Here is a 25,836-nt window from a genome sequence, read left to right as displayed (position 1 = left end):
TTTGTATAGCATCGTAATTTCATTTTGTCAAGTAAATGAATTACCCGATGGCGCGCCATGCTTAATTCACGTAGATAAGATTCATTCATATACGGAACAACTCGAATAATAATGGACAATGGTAAAAGTCGACCATAGAGGTAAATTACTCACTCATTGCTTTGCGTATCTTAAACGTAATCTGAATTGTAACACAGTACAATAGATCAATTATGCTGTTCACATGTAGACATGCTATTTACCACGTCCAGTTCTGTAGACTATTATAGGCTGAACATGACGCGCCGTTTGAATAATTATAATAGACTTACTTTCATATCCAGCTGTCCAGGACCATAGAGACACCATCGCCAACAGCCAGTGGTACATGAGGCCTTCGATCTTCCAGTACAGTGAGGTGAACAAGGGTCTGACGAGGCGCAGCGCCATCATCCACACCACATAAGCGGGGATGCAGTATATGTTGTTCACGACCGCGAATGTCGTTCGCGCCACGATCCGCACGTACCGGCTGAAACAGCAGGGCCGCGTCGGTTCATCTTTGACCGTCTCACCATACGCCGCGCCCGCGGCACCCTCGGCGCCGGGCGACGGCCACAAACACATGGGGCGACATGACAGACGACGCGCTCGACGCCCAAGCGGCGCGGCCGAGGGCTCCGCGTGCGAGCGTATGGCGAGACGGCACCGTACCGCGTTCTCCCTGCCGACACCTGCCGAGACGCCGTGGCTTTCGTTTGCGTGGACATGGACAATGACGCTGCGCTGCGTTCAAATAAATACACCGAACACAATTCGACGATTATTATTTAATAATGGAATTTATTTACCGACTTGGCGGTTACTTTTAAGTAGACTGCGAGTACAAATTTAAAAATCACCCGTCGGCGAGAGAACTGATCGCTCGCCGGCGAGCTTACAATGCGATTGCAACACACATTTTACACCGATCGACGTAACATTAACTCGTACGACGCGAGCACACATAGACAGACATACACATTTTTAAATTTACGTTGCATACTGTGGCACGACCGCGGCCGGCCGAGTTCGTCGTGTAAAATTAATACAAAGTTCATTTATATAAAATTAAAAAACGACATCGGACCGCTGAAATTATACAAAAATTACAATATTAAAGTCTGTACACTATCTAATATATACAAATGTTGCCTGCGTAGATATGTGCGGGGGCTTTATATACAGGGCGGTGGGGTCGGCATCACGAGCCTCGTGGCGAGCGGATCACATATTATAGTCGTGTGCCATGAGGCTGTGCACCTGTTCGAGACGGTACGCGAGACGCTGCTTCTGCGAGAACTCGTCCTCCTCGAGCGTCACCATTAGCTGCTCGTTGTATTTCACCGCATACGCATACAGCTCGTTAAGCGCGCAGTTCGTATTAAATTCCTTCGTGTGGAGGCGCGACTCCTCCGCTAACATAGCGTTCATGTCCTGGTCAGATATTGCCGGCATCAACTTTATGTCCGCGTAATAACGTTCCACCCACTCTTTGTAAACTGGTATATCTTTCGCGTACAGAAGTTTGGATGAAGGCGAATCTTTGCCTAGGATGTGGTCGGATGTCGAACACGAGTCCATGAATGTTTGCGCAATAACTGATAAGCAAGAATCTACTGTATTAGACTTATGCACATCGAATACAAAGTTAGGATTTTTAATAAGATTCACCCAGAAGCGCAGCGGAAGGGAATTACTCTTCCAAGTATGCACCACTTCAGGGTCGGAGATCGCATGTTGAAGAGCTTGATCGTCAAGAAAATCGAACATGTACTTTATAGCAAGAGGTAACGCGGAGCCGCGGTGCGCTGTACTGAAAATAGTCTCAAATAAATCATCAACAAACTTTTGCAGTGTACCTTTTGTGGCCAAAAGCCGTGTAAGATATATTTCTGAGACCATTTTATTACCACGTTCGCCTTCTTTATGAGCATCACCGTCATGATGCCTAACTAGATGCCAGTATTTAAAACCGCCTCCGTGTTCATATTTGAGCGGACTAGCCGGCGGACTGGCTGAACCGTATTTACCACGATTTAGAGTTTCATACGTGTGCGACTTATCATTCTTCTCCATATTAGATAGATTGTAGACGGAACTTTGTTTTGCGACTAAACTAAGACATGCACCATCTGGTACGCGATAATGATTAAGAGTGTTAAGCTTACGCCATTCGCCCTCGCATTTTGTAGTTGAATCTTCATCATAGAGAATTAATCTACCGGCAGTACCCGTACGCCATTCCAAATCAAGCTCGTCACGACTTGGTCTTTGCGAATATGGAGTAGCGCGATAAATAGCGTCTAAGCATTTTTCTTTTACTTGGCTTATTGTATCACAGTCGAGTACTTTAACGTGAACGTTCTCAGTGGTAGCCTCCAGGCCACTAACGAAAATAGTCTGCTGTGAAATCGAAACGCTCACGGTCATGGCTTTAAAGTCAATTGACTGTCTAATTAGTTTTTCTTCGCTAAGAGAATACCTAGCTTCTGAAGTAATTGCGTCTACAGGACCTTTATCGACCTGACCTTTCATCGACCTAAACAAAAGATAAAGCGGTTCACCAGCGCATTCGCGTAGGAATTTATACAACAGAAAAGTAAACCAAGCACTTAACATTTTTTCAGCGACACTTTCAGTTCGTCGTAATAGCAATTTGGGGTGGCTCTTTCCTTCCATACATTTTTCTATTAGCTCTGCTAACAAAGTTTTTAATACATCAGTGCAATATTCCATCTTACTTTGCAAAGTAACCATAATAAGAGAAGCTACATTAACACGATCGCGCATTGAAAAATATCTATTGCTTTCTAAAGTACGAATAAATAATAAAAGGAATGTTTTGTTCATAATAAGTTGCCCAAACATTCTGAGACCTTTGTCTTTTCTAATAAGCTCTGGGCGCTCCCACTGTAGGACGGCATGATCGTCTATGTTGGGGAATAATATTTTCATAGCGTACGTACGATAATCAAGGAATGGTATACCGCCCGTCACGTCACCTGTCAAGTCGGTCATTTCAGTCTGCAGCTCCGCAAACGCCTCTTTGCATTCAGCAGCTACTCTTAATTCTAGAATATCCATTTGCTCCTGCATATTCTTCAATACCCTAATATTTTCAGTAGATTTTCTCCTATACATAATTAAAAATACGATAAATACTAATAAGAGTATCACTATACTGGCGATGACGCCAACTAATACTGGCTTGCTAATAGGTGATTGCAGGCCAGCTTGAGACGAATATGATAATTTACCTATATTATAGGGATCGGCACGGCCTACTTTAACTACCACCTCGGGTGTGTCAACACCATCGGGTAACTCGTCTCGTGATGGTGGTCGACAAGTCAATTGATGTCTCGCGAGTGACGTAACATTACATAAACTATCCCCTATGTGGACTTCCACGTCGCTTTCAGTAGCAGCTCTATCTAAATTCTGACCATTTATAGTTAGATATTCAGACTTATAATATTTAACGTCCTCATCAAATTTCTCGTATATCGGATCTGGATAAAGCAAAAATGCATTACCCGTCTTACTGGAAAGGTTCTTTACACTTTGTACATCGTCCATGTTGAAACCATATTCCAATTCTAAAGGCTTGTCCGGATCTAGATTTAGGCCAGCACTTTCTATACCAGGAGATTCGCAAATAAGTTGGGTTTGGTACTGATATTCAACCCTGCTGCACGGACCAATATATGGTCGATTGTCATGGTATACATATATTTGAGGGGACTGAATAGAGTGGAAATTTCGACCAATAACTTTAATTTTTATGCCACCTGATGGAATGCCTTTAGGTTGCTTGCGTTGAGTTGCAAGTGGTGGCCCAGATTCTACAGAATCAACTACAGGATCTTCAATATATTCAAACTTTTCGCGCTCTAAAGTGCGTACCCCCGTATCAAAATGCATGCGTAATGTACCCATTTTAAGTTGATATGAATGACTAGTTCTACAGACTGCCAATTCATTTGATACGTTTAATATTGGACATGGTAATTCATCAATGAAAGCCTGAATATTACTACCTGCGTTGAGATATTCGCCTTTGATATGCAATATTGTGCCACCAGATTGTGGGCCATATTTAGGGTGAATAGAATTAATTTTTGGATTTACAAACGCATAATGACGTTTAGACTCTCCGCGATAATCAGCAACCCGAACTACCACAGGGCCGTCTCGAGGTACCTCCTCACCGGGACCATCTACAGTACAAACGATACGCCTAGTTTTCACATATAATTCTATTATAGGTTGACATTTAATTCCCGCTATAGTAACACCGTTGTAGATATCGGAAATATTGCGACCTAAGTTGATACCCTCAATTGTAATATTAGTACCCCCATCCCAAGGGCCTAGCTCTGGTTGGAAAGAATATATTTCTGGATTAGGGCAGGTTTGAGTACGATTTAACCAAACACTTGGGACAGCGCACTGCTCCTGAACTTCACAGCGATCCGACCCTTGACACCAACCACATCCAAACTTTTCGGGTAAAGCAAGACACATACCGCAATTATCAGCCATATCATTACATCGATAAATAAGTATGTGAGTGTTATCCGGGTTATCTAAAGGCTTTGACCCTCCCCATATGACAGCGAATGACGCAGTAATATTTGGAGCGCGAGACGTATAAGTAAATTCAACAGCTTCGCAATAAATAGTATCAGCTAAAAGTTGAGCATTGACATGAGTAACACGACCCTCAATATTGAATTGACAAACGAATCTTGTTTGAACAATAAATTGCCCAATAATATGTACCTTAACTTTAATAGCTTTCTTAACGCCAGATGGAACTAAAATTTCGTTCGTGCCGTCTGATGTGGAGTTTATAGTGGGACAGAAACCAGGACCTGAACGATAACTGGGACCTATCCTGCTGACGCCAGTAACTAAAATATCATTCCTACAATTTTCAGCAGTATCATGGGTGCAACGATGGCCGTCAACGCACCAGTCACAGGGAAACGAGGAACTAACGCACTGTGTGCAAGAGCTATATGTGTTACAATCGAAAAACGTAAAATTTGTAGCTACAAAATCAGGTCCCTGTGTAGTCCGTACCGACAATTTAGCTGTGAAATGATGTTGACCAGCAGGTATTGGTGGGAGGGTATCGGTTCGTGGAGTAGTACAATTAACCCCATAAGGTTTTCTAGTTGCATTAGTTATTAACGTACGATCTAAAGCTGTAAATGCACATAAGAATTGTCCATTAAGAGTAGGTAAATTTTCAATAAGTAAATCTAACGTTCTAGCTGTCGTTCGTTGCAATTGATTTGGTGTCACTTGGGTGATTGTAGTGCAACGACCACTACGGTAGGAGATCCAGTATAAGGGATCTTTAGCTGCATCTTGACAGTCCGATCGTAAGCTACACTTATTTTCTAGAGAACACCATCCACAGTATGGGTCTTTGGCTCCAAGACATGTTAAACATGATTTATAGACACTACATTCTTGTACTTTCACCTTTGATACCTTACGTTCAGTCATAACATACAAATGCATTAATTGTGTATCAAAGAATAAGTCTTTATTCACAGGAGATCCCTCATCAACTACTATATCTCCATATTCAAATGCTGAGGTGGCACTCTCGACAACGATCTTCTTTAAATGTCCTTGAGATGTTCCCGCAAAGACAACAGTATAGTCTCCAGTAGCTGTAGCAGCCACAGCAGTCAGCCTCTTTTTAAATGTAGCTACTGGTACTGCTTCTACAGGCTGTTCACCGCCGAGAGGGGTATTCACGTCTAATCCACAGAAGTCTTCGCTTATAGACTGCAATTTTGTGCTAATACAAGCATGAGATGGTGAAATGAAATCTAGACCTCGGGAGCCGTTACCACTAAAGCAAGTCTTAATATTTTGCATGAATTTTCGGCGGATGGCTTTTAGAGAATACACACACAAAGCTGATAAATCTGAAGGCGTATTTGTGTTTATAGTTTCACTTTGACTGAACGCAGCAAACAAAACGTCATGTTGAGCAGTTATTCCAAGCTCTCCTGCAAGAACTGATCCTGGTTTTCCTACAAAAGCAGCCTGGACTAGGTTATAACCATAATTTTTTCCACCTTCCCCTGTACATGACATAGGAATTTCAGTATATGAATAATAGTTCTCATCATCATGACAAACACGTACTAACTTGCTATAATACGTATCAGATCCCACAGCTCTCAACTGAGTAGTCAGGAAATAGCTAAATCCTTCAGAACTAAATCCGTAAACATAATTAATAGGATAACGCTCACGAGATAGCGAATTTACAAACATTCTAGTTCCAGTCGTAACTGCCGTCCTAGCTATCATAAACAACCGTTCATCCTCCAATGATCGACTGCTCACAGTAGGAACTTCAGATCTATAGGGTGAGTTGCCTGTGAACGTGACGCCTACATACATAACTTGCGTCATCGGCGGATTCGGAGGTCCCGGCGCAATGAACGCCACTGTTGATGCTGTCGCATTATTAGCCACAACTGGTTCGCGTATTTCGTGCACATCGTGAGAAATGTTATTTAAATTCCGCACTGAACATAGTCCCTGCATCACTGAACCGCATGATATAAGACGGCTGGTAGCGTAGTCTATCACGAGAGCTTTGTTCACATTGTCCGTGGGCTTCTTCACATATGTTGCGGGGCAATCGAAGGTGCAAAGAGCGGAGTCGTTGACTGGTCCCGTGACGATCGACTGAGCGACCTCTAGGTCGGGAGAGAGCTGGTAAATCCTGTTGACAGCGCCGACGTAGACACGACCTGTGTTGCGGTCGACGACCAGGTGATTGAAGAGGGAAGTCGGTGCTTGCACCGGGTCGGTGAAGTTGCGTACCACGTCCTGCGAGGCGCGCGCGGCGGCGCACGCGGCCCCCAGGGCCAGCAGCACGCGCCACATGGCGCGCGGGCATGTGGCCGGCACTCTACCGCGCGCGCCGTCGCCCGCCCACCGGACCAGTAGCACCAGTGCGCTCCGTACATCTGCAACGCGACACATCCACTCAGGCGCACCGTCTGCGCCCGTCCGTCGGCCGCCGCCGCCGTCGACGGTTCGTTCCCATCGCACCGCACCGTTCCGCCGCCTGTTAATCACCTACGTCATACGTTGACCTATGTCATATCCCTGCAGACGATTAAAAACCTACATCTACTACAAATCGAGCGCTTGCAATTCGCGGTGCGCACGTTTTAACGCAAAGACACGGAGAGGTCCAGTGCGATCGGAGCGAATACGCGAGCTGAAGCGACGCGCAATGACCGTTCTTAACAGCTAAGCGGTTCCAGTACTAACCTATTTTTTAATCAGAGTACACAAATTTATACTATAAATAGTTTCAAACAGTCGTTTAAAAAAATGGGTTAGTACCGTGAAAGATCGGTCACAGGCGACCTCGACGCGGTCAGTGTACTGATACAAGTCACACGCCGACGAAAGCCTCAGCATCATCAAAGGGGTATAAAAAAAAATTAAAACTTGGCATGCTGTTCGTAACGAGGGAGTGAACGTGGTAGCGCAACGATAAAGTAAAATATTGGATTAACAAAAAACATCGAGACTTCAACATTCAGTTATACTTACAGAAAAGCCATAATAGATTGTTTTCCGGGCTGCGTGTATTATTTCTTTATTATTATGTTGATCATAAACATGTAAGATGCACTCTCATAATGTGGCAAGATTGTCGCTTGGTCGTCGAGACCTGGAACAATAAACAAACATTGTAAGCATACATAATTTAAATTATTTGCTTTTTCAAATTTATGTAGGATATGAAAGAAGATCCCTTAATTTCATCTTGGTCAATCAATAACTTTCCCGTGGGACGATAAAAATAATTATGGGCGAACAAAGTCCAAAGTATCATCTAATAGAACGTAAATAAATCAATGACGGATTAAAGCTTTTGTTCGCCACCGCTGCGTACCGTGTCATGAGCTTAAACGCGATGAACAGGTATTTCACAAGTTATGAAACATCAAATTAACATACACGTCCGAGTTTGGAATCATTTATATTTCAAGGCTATCACACGACACGTTATTATATAATAAATGTTACAAAACATGTCAAGCGTTGGATTACGCCTAATAATACAATGTTGGGAAATATAGTAGCCGTGTGTCGCGACCTTTTGTAAAACGGCGACCGTGGGAATTACGGGAAATACGTACTTATATATTTTTTTTTTTTACTTTTTAAGGCTTTACTGAACTTATTTGTAAAATATACTATTTATCTGCTATGCCCACCTTTGGGTTAGAGGAATTAATGTGCATCAACAATTTTCAAATGTCCAATTTCTAATTTAGGTACAGCTAATACAGTTTGGATAAAAACAACATTAGTAATCACCTAAGAAATTCATATCGATATTATGGACAAAAAAAAATGGCATCCTTCCACACAATATTACAATAAACCTGGCGAGCTTCGCTATTTCAAGATATTATTAAAAATTTTAAAACCATGCACTTGTGCGTTTGCATTATGATTTTAAAGTTCCACCCAATCTCAGTGATTAACATAGATATAATACGTTTATAAATACAATCGCTGGACTATGGATAGAAACATCATATGCGACTGAGTAGTCAGAAAGAGTATAACAAATAAATGACGAGTATGTTTTGATATAAATATACGCGTTACTAATAACGTATAATATAATTTACTTGGTTTTAACACGGATTTAATGTTATTTTTTTTGTTGATCTGAAGTTCAAAATAAGCAGAAGACAAATCGGTAAAATTGGTATGTCAATATTCCATAGTTTGATTTTATATACTTGGCACAATTTAATAATACCGGCATGTATCTATGGAATGATAATAGGGGAGAAGGAAGAATTAATGGGGTAAATAATGAACCCCATTGCTAGTAATATACTCTATTAGGTCGACTTACACGCGATCCCTCCTGGAAACCATCGTGGTAAATTCTTATAAAATTTGTGAGTGTTAAATAGGTCAATTGACCTACTTTCATCCTCATCAATTAAATCTATCTTACTGATACCCCATCGGCGTATACCGATAGCGCAGGCGGAGTAGCCATTTCATTTATATCCATTAAAAAAAATACGCAAAATGTAGAAATATCGAAAGTTATATTCACCAAAGTAACTACCCCATTTTATATAAAAATAAATGCTGAAGACTATAATATAAAAGCCTAACTTTGGTTGCCAACCCGCCTGCCACTAATGGCAAATCGGGGCAGAGGGGATGGGATTGTTAGTTATGCGGGGGCTACCAATCCCATTGCTAGCAATATACCCTGTCAGGTCGACCTACACGTGATCTTATCGGAAACTATCGTGCAGAATTCCAGATGTATTCATGACGATAAGCTAACTGATCTGCTTTTTTCGTTCTCACGTATCATCCCTCACTGGTGTCCTGCCAACGTATTCCGTATACGCAAACAGGGCTAACATTCCATTATCACCTATCAAGTATATAGACGCTATACACATTTTATTGCTTAAAACTTACCTACCTAATTTGTCATACTTGTGGCCAAAAACTAAAATAATTTCAATATAAAAATCATCCCGCCATGATTGTTTACTAATTGTGCCAAGTAAAAAAAAAATGTTATATATAATCCAAAATACGGATAATACTTTACATCGAACTTCCCTTACAACGTTGAATTCGAATATTCGGCGCGAAAACGTGACCGACTTACATTCAGCGGATAACACTGCAGTCAACAAAATGCTCGTGGACTGGTTAATCCGTCGTTATCACGGTATCTCGGCATATTTATGACAGAGTAATTGCAGTTTTATTTTTCACTATCGTGTCCAATCGTTCTATAGATAACGGCATTGTGACTAACACACTTCTTCTAGTACACAACTACGTTATTTTTTTTATAGTACAATGGTGGCAAATAAGAATACAGTCAGTTTCATGGTAAATGACCATTGTAGCCTACGAGCGCCTGCAACACCAGGGGCGTCACGTGCGTGTTGACGACACTAAAGAAACCTTAATACGCTGTTTTGAAAGTAACTCAGGAAAAATCTACAAGAGGTGGAAAAAAGCACATCATACCCTGATGACCAAAATAATTACGTGTACGTAGCCAAATATGAACCTTATATGAAGAATCCCATATTGATAAAACCTCAACAGGAAGCTTCTTTCTATAACATGACCGTAAAAATGGTAGCTCATCCGACAAGCGTTATATTACAAAATCATTTAATATCTAGGATATTTTACAGAAGAAAAATCTGCTAGTTATTTCTTAATTTTGAACAAAAACTTAATAAAAATCTGTAAACACTTAATACAACTATAGTTTTAGACATTTTAATGTCTCCTAATTCATACTTAACAGGTAATGTTAATATGCTTCGTCCACGTGAATTAAAAATAATGTACCCTTTGCATTCATCATCATACCAGCTCCCAACCGTCCACTGCTGAACATAGCCTCTTCTTTGGCGAGTTTTGCCAATAGTTGCCACGCTTGGCGGGCGGATTGACAACCGCAGTTAAGTTTTGGAGATGTTTTAAACCTTTGCATTAATCCAGGATAAATATAGTCTATCAATGTAGCAAATTTCAATCAAAAGTAATTAACAGCATTTACAAACTTTCATATTAACAAGTATAATTATAGCAATACTATATTTATTCACAGTAGGATGATACAAAAAAAATTAACATACAATAGAGATATAAAATAGGAATATCCAAGGTGTGCAAGTAATGTTTTTTGTATGCTCTTAATGGGACAAGGCCATCTGACGGCCAAACACGAGTCACTAAAGCCGATCGTAATGTACAGAGGCGAATAACAAGGGAATTTGCACCGAGAACAATAATTCTACGCAAAAGAGATTAGAGGTTTAAAACAAGGTTTAAATATTTTTACGCCTTCCCAAGGGAGTTTCTCAATCATTCTGTATTTTTAAAACACCATTACCCGAAGATTACATGGCCCGTTCTAAATCGATCTTAATAATTCCTTTTAACGATCCATAGAGTTTACTACCGTTTTAGTCCTATTTTCACCTTCTGATCATTGAAACTGTCATTTTTCTTTGCAGAGCATAAACAGACTATTATAAAGCAAAATTTAGATGTAAAAACGCAATACTGACAATCTAATGTTATAGAAAGGAAAGGATTTTTTTTATTTGTAATGGATAAACTCATGGATAGACTGGTCACATAGCTCGAAGGAAGTCGAAAAGTTCTTGAGTCGCGACCCCATATGGGTGAATGCAGTGTAGGATGACTCTCCCACTAGATGGAGTGATGACCTCAAATGCATTACAGGGAGTCAGTTAATGGAGGGTGGATCTAAACCGTTCCTTATGTCAGTGTTTAGAAAAGGTCTGCAGTGAACATATAATAGCTCTTTACTGCTGAACATAGGTCTTCTATAGGATAAACAATTTTTAAAGTCGGTTAAGTATTTTCTTTTAAACACAGTTCATGAGCTGCATTTTATTTTCAAATAATCCGTACGAAGCAGGTATGGGTCGCTTGTTATGTATAAAGAAGTATATGTTAACACAATCAATAACACAATCCATGGATTTTTTTTTTCTTAGTAACTAGTTAATATACATCCTGTATCATCTTCCTACCCTTATCTTAATTATATAAAATAAATTTTGGAGATGCCGTAATATCCTCTATACATTTTAAAAATAGGAATGTGAACTATTATGCATCACAATGATAAACAATTTTTAAAATTGGTTAAGTTTTTTTTTTTTTTTTTTAATAAAATACAATTCATGAGCTGCATTTTATTTTCAAATAATCCGTACGAAGCAGCATTGGGTGGACGTCACTCGTCATAATTGTAAGTACGATACGATAGTAAGAGATGCTTTAAATCGTCCACAACACGTGGACATGCACAATACAACGATATCGTGGACGTCGATCACTGGTTATTGGATTATTTTATCGCAGGATGCCGAATGGTCTACATCAGGCCGCCAAACCCCAATCTTTTATTTACCTAAAGATACCTCGTTTATAGGCGAAACCTATTGCAATACATGTGAAGACATAATAACGACCGGAGACTCTTTACCTCTTGTATCAGTGAATAGAGTACTAATTTTGTAATATTTTACGTAGCGAACTGTAGGTAGTCAAATTTCAGACGCCGTAGTGTTATTAAGGACGCGAATTCTATTTGTGTCGATCTAACCGTATTTTTCCAAACGTATGTGTAATATTTTTAAGCCGCTACACTGTCTAACGAAAATGTGATATTTTTCCTATAGTTTGGTGACAGAATAAGAAAATGACGTGTTACCACCACTCTCATTCATCCCAAGATATACTTATTCTTCATAAAAATAGATGAAGTCATACAGTATTTATTTTCAATTATTGCTCAGTAAAAACAACTTCTATGTACATAATGTCACATCATAGTGACTCATGCGAATGTTATCAATTATCATACACTTGTTTTATAATTATTAATATATATTTATCACCATTTCCTAATCTGACTCCAATATTAACGATGATGTAATTCGGCAGACAATAAAATGTAACTTAACAAGAAGAAAAATGGTCAGAGACCTTGAAATACAAGAAAACGACCCAGCATCTTTCAAAATCAGTGATCGCTACTATTACATCAGTAATAGTGGACAAAATATGCGAACTATAAGGTCTTGAGCCTTTCTAGAGTAAGAAATGTCTGAAACTCTGACATATCAAACAAAAATGGCAATAACATGCTGGCAGGAAATGCCAGAGATATAACAATCGAAGGCCTTATCAAAAAAAACCAAATGCTATTCATAGAATGACTCATAAAAACTGATGTTCTTAAGTAAATACAATGAGTGTGGAGACAAAAGTCCTAATTGGATACTTCAAACCAAATAAATACAAGGCTAACCTAATTTCAACAAATGTTAGCAATTTTCCGAGACTCATTACTCTTGAAAACGATATGACCAATACATCCGTCTTACAAATTCATAATATTTAGTCCTTTCAACCGACTTAACAAAAAAGGTTTTGTTTTTTTATGTTTCTCAAAACTTAGTCACTTATAAACCGAAATCAATTATAAATAGAAAATTGTTTTTTATCTGAAAAGATATACTTACAGATTGATCCCATAAACATTTTATCAAAATCGCTTCAGTGGTTATTTTAAAATAAAAAAAAAATAACCGTCTTTTCCAGTCTGTTAACTATCCACTGTTGAACATAGACCTCCCACATAAAGGGGGACTTAGCTTGGGTTGGTTAGGCTTTGGTGATATTTTGAGAAGAACGCTACTGCGCATACCTCCACAGTTTAAGTCCCTTAGTCGCCTCTTACGACACCTACAGGAAAGTGAATATCAACTATTGACGTAATTCGAAACGAATCGTCATTATTTATAAGTACCTACATAAAACTACAACATTCGTAAGGTACTTCTAATGGCAGTAATGTAAGTACATTGCTCAATAGTTTGATGACCGCAACTATAATAGGTAATTGACTTGTGACATTTATTGTGAAAGTATTTTTCTAGTTCAGAGAACTTGTTATAGATTTCTAATGGGTAATAGTAATAATTTATAATTGTTGATTATTTTGTTATCGGTCTATCTTGCAAATATTTACAAGAATGAATTTGATAACTCTTGTGAAATAACTCTTGTGCTGTTTGTTAGTTTTTTTAATTGTAAAATTAAATATTTGTTTAAAAAAGCAATAGTTGCGTTTCTTGTCCTTTGTTCTCAGCTGAAATTGCATTCCGAATGTGCGATGAAATCGCTAAAAAATTTACCTTATAACTTATCAAAAATACTTGAATAGTTTATGTAAATAATAAAAATATCATTATTGTTATTCCACATTTTTTATATAATTTAACAATAGTATATAATCATTTCTTTTTTTTTTATTATTCTGGCTCTTTGTACGTGGCAAAATGTACTATTTTAAATGACTATGTTGCTTATTAGATATAACATTATTTAGTTGACAAGAGTAGTTAAAAAAAACCAACTTCGAATGTGACAAAAACCAGTTATTTTTTAATTAAAAACGAATGAACCGACTTTGATAAGATTACCATGGGGCTAAACTATAAGTATAATAAGTACCTTTCAGATAAATGAAAAGTTTTCCAAATCGGTTTAGAACTGATAGAGTTATGAGGTAACAAACAAAAAAACCGAATTGCAAACCTCCTTTTTTGAAATCGGTTCTAAATTCACCATTCATTCAATTTTGTAGTATCTTACAGAGATTTCCGTTAAACAATACATAATTCATTTAATTAATATTTTAATTTATTATCCATAATTTTTGGACTTCAAATACGAATTCAAGGAACAAAACCGGAAAAGCAAGATGTAAAATCACATAGTTAAGTAAACGTAAGAAAAACCGCGTAAACTCTACTTAGCTTATAATAGTAAAATTACACGTTTTTATTTTCAAATTAATTGCCGCTATTAATAATTAACATACAAATAAATTAAATTTAACGAATTTCTAATGCGTATGGCAATGTAATATCCTTACTGATATAAAAATTTAAAAGTATGTTTTTTTGTTTATTTGTAATTCTTAGCGCATCAACGGCTTAACCAAGTATCTTTTTTTTTACAACACAGGAAGCAAACGAGCATGCAGCTCACCTGATGGTAAGTGACTACCGCCGCTCATGATCACCCACAACACCAAATATGTACTATACATTTTGGTATGATACAAATACTAGATGTGATAGAGAAAGACAGTCTACTTTTTATCTCAGTCGTTAAACATACCTATTGCAAGGAACAATGACGTTGGTCAAAGCTTAGTATTCATATATTTTATGTAATTTTTATTTTTGTACAATATTTTATTTTTCGTAAACATTTGTAAATACGTAGAGAAATATATATATTTTAAATCCATTGGAATTTTACTTGCAAAATATCCTAATTTTTATTTCAATCAATCATATCATTTATTTGCATACATATATGTAGAGGTACAGTTACAAATTCGTTGAATAAAAATATTTCTATAAAACATGGCGGTTTTGCCATCATCGGGCGTACAAATATTCATTCATCTCAGTCCATTTTAATGATGATTTATTACAATGATGATATAAAAAAATATATATAAATATTATGAAATATTTTTAACTAGCTGTATCCCGCGGAATCCACTGTGTGAATACTCACTAATAATGTACAAGTAACTTTGTTTGTATATACCTATATTATCAAATAGCGTCTTGACGGATTAACCAACTAGTAAAATTTGGTACACACTTACTATATGAGATGGAGAAGGATATAGGCTACTTTTTATCCTGCTTATTATCATACATATTCTAGAAACGCGGACAAAGTCGCGGGTAAAAGCTAGTCGGTGTATAAAGTATCCTATATGGTAAGTTAGAATATCACCTACGTGTGTACCAAATTTCATTTAAATCCGTACAGCAGTTTTTGTGAGAAAAAGGAATAAACATTCATCCATCCATCTATCCACCCATATATTGTAACAAATTTTTGCATATATTATATTAATAGGATAGTAATACTAATAATTTGTTCAAGTTTTTTTTTTCTCTTTTGTAATTTTGGTTATGTACTTTATAAAATAAGTTTACTATTGTAATCTTTTGGAGGAAACAATAAAGTGTATCTGACTATCTATCTACTTTTCGTCAAATTGTTTGTGGCCAATAAATATTTTCTATTCCATTCTAATGCCGTATGGTCCCGGCATAGAATAGGATACTCCTTCCTTTCCCGTGGGTGTCGTAAGAGGCGACTGAGAGAGGGCGAGGGATGGGCAACAGCATCTCTTTTAAAACATCTCTAAAGCCTAAATGCGGTTCCACCCGCCTACCAAGCGTGACAACTACTGGCAAAACCCCCCAAGGGGAAGCTTACGTTCAGCAGTGGACAGGTGAAAGGCTGATATGATGATGATGATGATGATTCCATTCTAATAAATATAAGAACTTATATATATGTATAAAACTCCACATCAACCGAGAGATTTATCTGTTCAATCGATCGAAACAATAGTCGCAACGATCCATGTTACACATACGAGGTTTGTCCGGAAAGTACGTATAAAAGTTTTTTAAAAATTTTATTTTACAATTATTCAGGTAAATCAATTTTATCCCCTTCAAAGTACTCCCCCTGTGACATAATGCACTTGTGCCAACGCCGTTTCCACTGTGAGAAGGCTCCTTGAAAGTCCTCTGGTTGTAGGTTTCTCAGCTGCCCCGTCGTAGCTTTTTTTATCTCATTTATGTCCCCCAAATGCCGCCCCCGAAGTACCAATTTGGTTTTTGGGAACAAGAAGAAGTCACACGGGGCCAAATCCGGCGAATAGGGGGGGGGTGTTCGGTCACCGTAATGGAATTTTTACTCAAAAACTCACGGAACGATCTTGGCGCAAATTTTTTTCATTTGAAGTTCGTTTCTTAGAATTTCGTGGACCACGGTTTTGCCCAAATTAAGCTCTTCAGCCACCTGTCTGACCGTTAAACGACGGTCCCCATTAACACAAGTTCGAATTCTTTCCACGTTTTCGTCGGAATGTGAAGTGGAAGGACGTCCTGAACGTGGGTCATCTTGAACGCTTTCTCGGCCCTCTCTGAATCTTTTTAGCCACTTGTGGACGGTTGGTTCCTTCACAGCATCATCCCCATAAACTGTTCTGAGATCGGCAAAAATTTCACGGCCATTCTTGCCGAGTTTCGAGAGAAACTTGATTACGACGCGCTGCTCTTCAACGGAAGCGGGCTCCATGCCGACGGGGTTTCGTTAAGAGGTAACTTCACAGATGGCGTGACAAGCCAGTTCGCACCGCACGGCGGTCAGACCAGAACTGAAGCATTGTTAGGGACATAAGGAAGGGGTCCTGCGCTTACCTGGCCTCCCCACTCCTCTTTCTCGCATTCCAGAACACTTTTATACGAACTTTCCGGACAGACCTCGTACATTAACGACTGATTTATCGATCTTGATCATACAGTTGTTTAAATCGAGAAAATCCTTACTAACATTATAAAGAAGAAAGATTTGATTTGATCGAAGTATTAGACTTAAACAATAGCACTTGAGAATGGACCCCATAATTTCATATTAAATCGTGGGAAATAAACTCTGTATTATTCAAGGATAGTATATTACTTTCTATTATACAATAACTTTTTTTTTTATACAACTTAGAATGGCAAACAAGCTGACGGCCCACCTGATGGAAAGTGGTAACCGTCGCCTATAGACATGAGCAGTACCATGGACATAACAGAATATACTGTTTCGCCCATGATACCCCCCATGCGTTGCCATTCCTGAGGACTCAGGTGTTATTCCTCTGTACCCAGTAAATTCACGCCTTCATTCCTACCAGAGTTGTGTGTTATATATGTATATTAGTATTGTATATATATAGTTATGTATGGAGAGAATTATATTCATATACGTTTGCAATTACATTTATTTTTTTAACCTACCCATTCATTTATTTATTTGCAAGATTTATTTATTTATAAAATTTATTCATTTATATATTCATTCTTTAATTCCTTCTACCCAAAGGTTGTCTGGAAGAGATTGCTTAGCAATAAGACCGCCTGTAGTAGACTACACTATGCTTATTGAAAATCTTTCTTACAAGTCCTGTTATATTGGCAAAATAAAGTATTAAATAAATAAATAAAGATTACCATATTTTTCTGTAAAAACAAACGGACAACTTATGTATGTTTTAGCCAAGAATGCTTTATTATATTAATAATACTATCTTATATATAAAAATCTTGTCACGATGTTTGTGGTCTCCACCTTCTCCTCCAAAACGGCTCGACCGATTTTTATGATTTTTTATATATATTTGGTAGGTACGAGAATAAATCGTGTAAAGTATATTTCACACCGCTAGGCTTTTTTTAACTACCCTTACGAAACTGGGTTGAATCGCTAATTTGGAATAAAGACGGATAGAAGCTATTTTACTCCAGTCAATGAAAATCATGCAAGTGAAATAGTATTAATGGATACCTATTAGAGACGGCAATTAAAATAATCCATATTTTTTTTTGTTTTTGTTACGATTTGGGATGTTTTCTTTTTATCAAAAAATTATGTATATACATTCAATCCAATACACATACACGTACGACTTTATAATTTTTAAATAGACGATTGATTAATACAATTATCGGTCAATATATTGGGATCTGTTACACCAACAATGTGATAATAATATACTTAATAATAATATATATCTATACATACTTATAGTATAGATTGCACCTTTCGATTAAAGGAGTGCTTGCACCTAAGTATATTTCAGATTAGATAAATAGATACTAGTTATCATTTGTATCACAGAAAAGAATCTAGCTAGAAAATCTTATTAAAAATATTGTTATGGTAATAATATGATCATAAAAAAAAAGTGGAATTAAAAACTACAACAGGGATGACGCACCGATGGCACGAAATAAATTCGACACAGCAATAGTTAACACAAACATTAATTTATAAAATGGAATACTAATAAAGTGTCTTAAGTTAACAGCATTCTAGTTTTTATTATGCATTAAAATTATGATCCTTTAATGACATTTCAAGAGCAGATTCTTATTTTATATTTTATAATAGCATGTGCACTTATAAAGGTTCACCATCCCTGACTAGAAGTACATTTTACTAGGTACGCGGAAAAAAAAACCATGACCTAACTAATATAAAGAAATAATTTTGAAACGAACCTATTCAAGATATGTTTCATAGAAAACCTATCAGCTTGGATAAAATAAATAAAAAAAAATGGTCGCACGATATAAAATAAGAAGACGTATTGTAAATTTTCATTTTTTTAATATCGCTTAGAAGAAATTTATAGCATATTTTAAAATAAGCTGTAATAAAAGTTACATATAATTATCATTATCATGGTTTATAATTGTTGAATTCGTCACGACCGGCCAACTGACCTACTTTCATCCTCACCTATCATGTCTAACTAGTGCCCTGCCAGCGTATACCAATACCATCATTAAAAAAAGCCAGTCAAGTGCGAGTCGGACTCCCGCAACGAAAGTTCCGTACAAAATCATCAAGTGTAATTTTTTATGAAATAACAAAAAATTTACGGTTTTCGGATTTTTTCCTTTATTTGTGCTTACATGACATTGCTTCTTGTCAAATTTCATGATTCTAGGTCAGCACGAAGTACCCTATAGGTTTTAAGTCCCTTTGTGAATGTCAAGATATGCGATAATAAAACCGTTTAAAAACAGCCATATCTTTTGATTGCGTCGATTTAGAAGCTTAATTTTTTCACTGCTTTAAGAGATTGCAGACCTGAGTATATGATATTAACTGCAGCTTGATACCTCCACGCGTTCCTAAGAAAAAAGGTCTTGACAGATGAACGGACAGACGAATGGACAACAGTGATCACATAAGGGTTCCATTTTTTTTCTTTGGAAGTAGGAAAACAATCTTCATATAAACTAAAAACCTATTTTCATTATTACAATGAAAGTGATAAATCACTTTCATTCATATTAAGAATTTAGTGTAAAACTAAAAGACAAAACAATAGATAAAACAGATTTATGAGATTTTTTTTTTTATTAATAAATCACTCATGATGTGTAACATTAATATACCAAATAATCTTTGTGTTGTATGTAATGCAGACCTCAAGAATGAACCTGCAGAATCAACATAAAATATTAAAAATAAAACTTATATTTTTTTTATACATACATACATACTTATCTGTCACACCTGTCTCTCATTACAATAGGTAGACTAGTAGAATTCCAAATGCCATATTTGAAAGCATAAAACATAGGAAATTAATAAATTCTTTGTCTAATTGGTAATAAATTGCATATGGCATTGTATTATAATTATTTAAAGGATGCCAGAAATATTATTATTATTACTATTGTTAATAAATGTAATCTTTTGAGAATCCCTAAAATTTTGTATATGCCTGGATACATAATTACTACATACACAAGTAACACCATAACATAAACTACCTTTTTTTATACAACTTATAATGGCAAACAAGCTGACGGCCCACCTGATGGAAAGTGGTAATCTTCGTCTATAGACATGAGCAGTACCATGAACATAACAGAGTATACTGTTTCGCCCATGATACCCCCCATGCGTTGCCATTCCTGAGGACTCAGGTGTTATTCCTCTGTACCCTGTAAATGCACGCCATACCACACCCTTCAAACCGAAACACAGCCATGAAAACACAATTGCTACCTACAATAAAATTATAAGGAGGACAAGATGTAACTGAAAGTTCTTTTTAAACTGTTAAAGAACTAAATTTACCAATAAGATACCAGTTTAAAGATTGTTCATTAACAATAAAATATTATATTAATATATGTACATACAAAAGCATACAAGTCCCACAGCTATGTAAACAGTTAATACATTCAAGACCTTCAATTCGGTGATGACTAACAGCAATGATGACTCAATATGCCACTTTTGTTTTCAGCAACAAGTGTATTCACTGTGTTGAAGCATTTCTAAATAATGCCAAATGTATTGCAGATAACATTGTTAACCAACTTCAAAAATGGAAGGCTACTAACAAAGATTATTATTTCAAAATCATTTCCTAGTGTCACTGTCCACTTTCAATTATTGTAATTATCTTTGGCAATGCCGGCAGTATTTAGATTTAAGTCCATGTTTCTTTTATTCAGATTTTTTTTTTTATAATTCTGCAATAAACAAATATTAATAAGTAATATTATGTTTTTATTACAAAAACCGCCATTGTGTCCCCAAAATGTTGTAAGAGGTGACTAGAGAAACATTGCACATATACTAGCATATGAGAAAAAAATTAAGCCCTATAGCAAGCCACATTAAACTTATTACAATCTGCCAAGTAACCTAGTATGGTGATAAAATGCTAATATGCTGTTATGGAGAAATTTGAACTGCTGGTTATTATAATGATAACCACTAATTTATAACTTAAAGGAGCTATAGTGGAGGAATGTAAGCATCCCTTCTTGAAACATCACCAAATTGCAGTTGGCAACCCACCTGCCAAGTGTGACAACTTCTGGAAAAACTATTTCTTTTATATCACTGAAGTGGTAAACAAGTATACTGCCCACCTGATGATAAGCAGTTAATTACCCCTTCTTATGGGTGAGACTATGTTCAGCAGTGGACAGTTAAAGGCTGATACAACAACAACTAGCTCATAATCTGTTTTTTTTTTTCAATATTTGGCATATTTAGTAACAATGTATAAAACAAATAAAGTAGGAATTTTTACAAAAAAAAAAATATGATATTGTTTTTTTTACAACACAGGAGGCAAATGAGCATGTAGCTCACCTGACGGTAAGTGACTACCACTGCCCATGATCACCCACAACACCAGTGGCATTGCAGGTGTGCTGCCGGAATTTTAAAAAAGAGTATGCTTTTATATTTAAATGTTTATATTCCATCACATTTTTTTATAACAATAACTGTTGTAAAAAAAAAAACAGATTATACTAATTTCATAATTAATTAAGAACTTTAGACAAATATACCATTCATTAACACACATTCAACAAATTCATTTCACAATAAAAGCATTACATTACATGCAAACATATATTATTACACCACAAACATTTATGGAATGAAAAATAGCTTGTTTAATTTTTTTTTATTATTTTTAAAATTACCTCTCTTTTAATCATGACAATAGGACACTATATTGGACAGAGAAAGATATGAAGGAGAAGAGGGGATTTTATTTTCATATACAATAAATTACCTATTATTTAAGTTTATATACATTTAATTTGCAGAGAAAAATAGGTACACACCACCACAATTATTTAAATATATAATTGATATAATTATATAAATTAAAAAAAAATATATAATAGCAGAAATTAATATCAACTCAAGATAATTGGTATACATAAGGGACTAAAACATAACTTTGTAAATATAATAATAAAACAGAGCATATTTAATCAAAAAAATTGTACTCATTTTTCAAAATATCTAGTTAAATGTATAATTCAACTTGTTGATATATTCTTTTCAAATTTTCAGGTAAATTCACTAATACCTTATCATATGATAACTATTTATTTGTATAAACATTATACAATTATATTTAATTAAATACCTTTTATTTGATTCTTTTATTTTTATATCATTTGGTAAATATAACTATTATAAAAGTTGTGAAGCTAATTAGCAAGACCTTGTGGATCAAGATTTTATAACTATAAGTAATGAATTTCATTATTAATTAAGGTTTAATTATAGTATTAACTAATGTAATAAAACCTGACCTGACATTATTTTTATTAAAATAAAATAATATAGCTTCTATTATTCATTGATAATGTAGCTTTCTAAAGGTAAAATTAATTTATATTTTTAAAATTTAAATTTTTTATTATATAAATTCGGTTAGATAAATTTCATTTACTGCAATGTATGAAAATATATATATATAATATTTACAAATAAAAAGGCTCTATATATTATATATATAAAGTATCTATATATTTGTCAAAATAGAATTTAAAGTAACTATTATTTATTATTATGTCTCCTATGAGGGAGACAATTTAGATAATAGCTAAAGATTTTAAATTTATGGGCCTATTTATTGTAATAAGTCAAAATCTTGAGTTTATGATAACACAAAAATGTTAATTTAATTACAATTACTGAAAACAACTGGCAATTGAAAATATAAAAAAAAAAAAAACTATAATCTATAAACTAAATGTAGAATTAATGTCTCATACTTTTCAATTTCTTAACATTTTCTCTGAATATGTGTATGTAACACAAATTTTTATAAGTCATATCAAATAATTTAAAATATGTAACTGGTTGATTTAAATGATAAATATAAGTGAATTACCTAATTAATATAAGATTTTGTTATATTTTTTTAACAACAATGTTACCAGTATGATTGACACAGGTACTTAAATATTTTATTACATAACTTATTTTCATTGCAGAGAACTCTAACAACTTTTCAATTTCCCTGATTTTTTTAATTTATATTTTTTTTAAGTAACATAAGATGTTCACTAATGACGTATTAGTGAACATTCTACGTTATTTAAAATATATATATATATGATATTTCTCATCATATATATATATTTTTTATATTTAACTATCATTCAATGTAAAATAAAAACATATTAGAATTTTATCAACAAGTTAGAAGATGAAGTAATAGTTTTATATTTTGAAAATTATTGATTTTGGTTAAGGCAAATTATTTTTAAACAAATACATATTTTAAGATTTACAATTAAAGAGGAATGTTACCAATTCGTCATTTATTAAAATGAAAGATAAACGAAAGAAATGTACTAGGAATTTTTATTTTTTAAGTGCCTACCAATTCCATTGTTTGTAAAATAGCGATTTGAACGTATTGACATGAAAAATTCAAACATTCAGAATTACCTAGTTAAATTACACGACAAGACCACGATGGGTAACTGCAGCCCTAGCCGTATTGAACAGTTCACTGCATTCCCAACCACCCACGCAACATACTCGGCCCACCTACGCTCAGTTACACAAAATCTATTACAATGCAACACTAACAACTGTATTTCACAACATATAAACATCAACGCGTACAATATTTCTTATTTTGTTCCTGTTACAGAACTAGAACGGAGAATAGTCAGCCATTATCGCGCACGCGATTCGATAAAAGGAAGCCATTCGAATAACGCCACGCGTTCGTGCCAACGAAAATATCGTGCACTACACCCTGATTCTTACCTTATTAAGGTTTATCTCTCAGGGAATATAAAACAATCCTTTTGGAATCCAGGATCCAACTGCAGGGAAACACAAATTGCACCACTTCACACAGTATTAATTCTATATTTTTGCACTTATTTCCAACGACAGCACATAACACAATAGAAACCGTCTTAATCACATTACAATACTACGTTACAAAATATCTTTATCGAGTGCTAAAGCCCGTTTTTGTGACTAAATTATCCCGATTGTACAAGAGGTCCACGGGAAGAGTATCAGTCTTCATACATCGTCGTGGAATGAATTCAGTTTCGCTTTTCGAACGAGTTTAGGCGTGACTGATCCGAAAAAAGCCGAACGCGAACGATTCGAAGCACAGTTTGCACAAGACAATCACTAGAGGCAGCACCATCGGCGTAATTCAGATGCGTTCAAATATAGGTATATTTAAAAACTTGCGTTCCTAACATTATAAAATGTAATTGCAACGCGCAATGTAGTAATTAGATTTTTATTTCAATTTTATAACAAATATAACAATAAGAATAATACAGTGGAATGATATTTTTATTGTTAAATGATAATTTTATTATTATTATATAATTTACATAATACTACTAAAGAAAGAATGAAATTATACACAATACCATAGATAAAGAAAAGTAACTTTTAAACTTCAGTTAAAAATTTAAATTTTATTCAATTTACTTATTAAAAAGTAATCTTTTAAACCACAATATTTATTAAATTAATCTTTCTAATACATTAATCGAAAATCGATTTCCAATTCGATAAAATATATAAATCGAAATATAATTATTAGATTTTTATAATTATATGTTATCTCGTATGGGTATTCCCTTTCTAGAGAATGAGTGTCATTTCCTGGGTATTTTTTTTTTATTCAACTAGATCTAAAACAAATAATGATTTTTGTAAAATTGATTTTTTTACGTGAACTTTGACATTATTTGATTTAAGATCGAACGATCCAAAAGACTAATAAATTTATGCATGTTAATAAAATTGAATAGGTTTAAATTATTTAAAAATCTTTCATTATTTTTAAATAAAATCTCAAGAGTGTAGCTTGAATACATTTTATATCACTCTTCTTATCTTATTTTTTCAGTAATGTTCTTTTTATTATAATATTGGTTTTCTTCTTATAGAAAGTATGCAAGCGGATTATATCTGAAATTGGTAGGGTTATACCGCTATATAACATTTTCTATACACTAGCCTGCTATGAATTAATAATTATATCACTCTTTCTATGTAGTTCCTTTTTCTTAGTGTCATACAGCTATATAACCCTACCAAATTCAGATACAACCTGCTCGAATACTTTCTACATAAACTGTGGCGAATATATAATCTAGTAATGTAAAATTTGTTATTGACAAATAATTGACATATCAAACTTAAGAACAAGGAATTACATAAAAGGAATGATAAAATAAAAACTGTAAATCATACGGTTGCCTCCTTTCTTCTTATGCAAATATAATTAGTAAAAAGAGGACAAAAGATACGACCTCAGTTGTTATTTATCTGAATTCATAGGAGGCTAGTGTATAGAAAATGTTTAAAATATCAAATATTTGACAATAACAAATTTTACATTACTAGATTCAACACAGTTTACGTAGAAAGTATGCAAGCAGGTTGTATCTGAATTTGGTAGGATTATACGGCCGTATAAAATTTTCTATACACTAGACTACTATGAATTGACAAGAATAGTAACTGATGGTGTATCTTCGATGTCTTTTTACTAACTATATTTGCATAAGAAAAAAGGAGGCAGCCATATGATTTATAGTTATTATTTTATAATTCCTTCTATGTAATTCCTTGTTCTTAAGGCTTAATATATGGATACAAAAAGTACTAATCTTTATTTATGTTGATAATGGGTAGATTATAGTAATACTACGTCTATGGTTAGATGCCCTTTTTATTTCCGTTGAGATCAAA

At 35.0% G+C, this 25,836-nt stretch overlaps 1 protein-coding gene across 1 annotated transcript; it reads right to left on the bottom strand.

Moving 5' to 3' along the window:
• Window positions 1-789: 789 nt before the first annotated feature.
• Window positions 790-24,209, bottom strand: LOC113512956 (plexin A3). Its single transcript, XM_026896929.3, has 3 exons — window positions 23,872-24,209; window positions 7,630-7,750; window positions 790-7,031 (listed from the first exon to the last, which is right to left on the bottom strand). The coding sequence occupies exon 3, from the start codon at window positions 6,946-6,948 to the stop codon at window positions 1,246-1,248; it is 5,703 nt and encodes a 1,900-aa protein (XP_026752730.1). The 5' UTR covers window positions 6,949-7,031; window positions 7,630-7,750; window positions 23,872-24,209; the 3' UTR covers window positions 790-1,245.
• Window positions 24,210-25,836: the final 1,627 nt, after the last annotated feature.

Source organism: Galleria mellonella, unplaced genomic scaffold (assembly GCF_026898425.1).
Source record: "Galleria mellonella isolate WM207_F2 unplaced genomic scaffold, CSIRO_AGI_GalMel_v1 utg1634, whole genome shotgun sequence".
Lineage (NCBI taxonomy): Eukaryota > Metazoa > Arthropoda > Insecta > Lepidoptera > Pyralidae > Galleria > Galleria mellonella.
The sequence above is the reverse complement of the archived record's forward strand: the minus strand, read 5'-3'. Positions and strand labels throughout refer to the sequence as shown.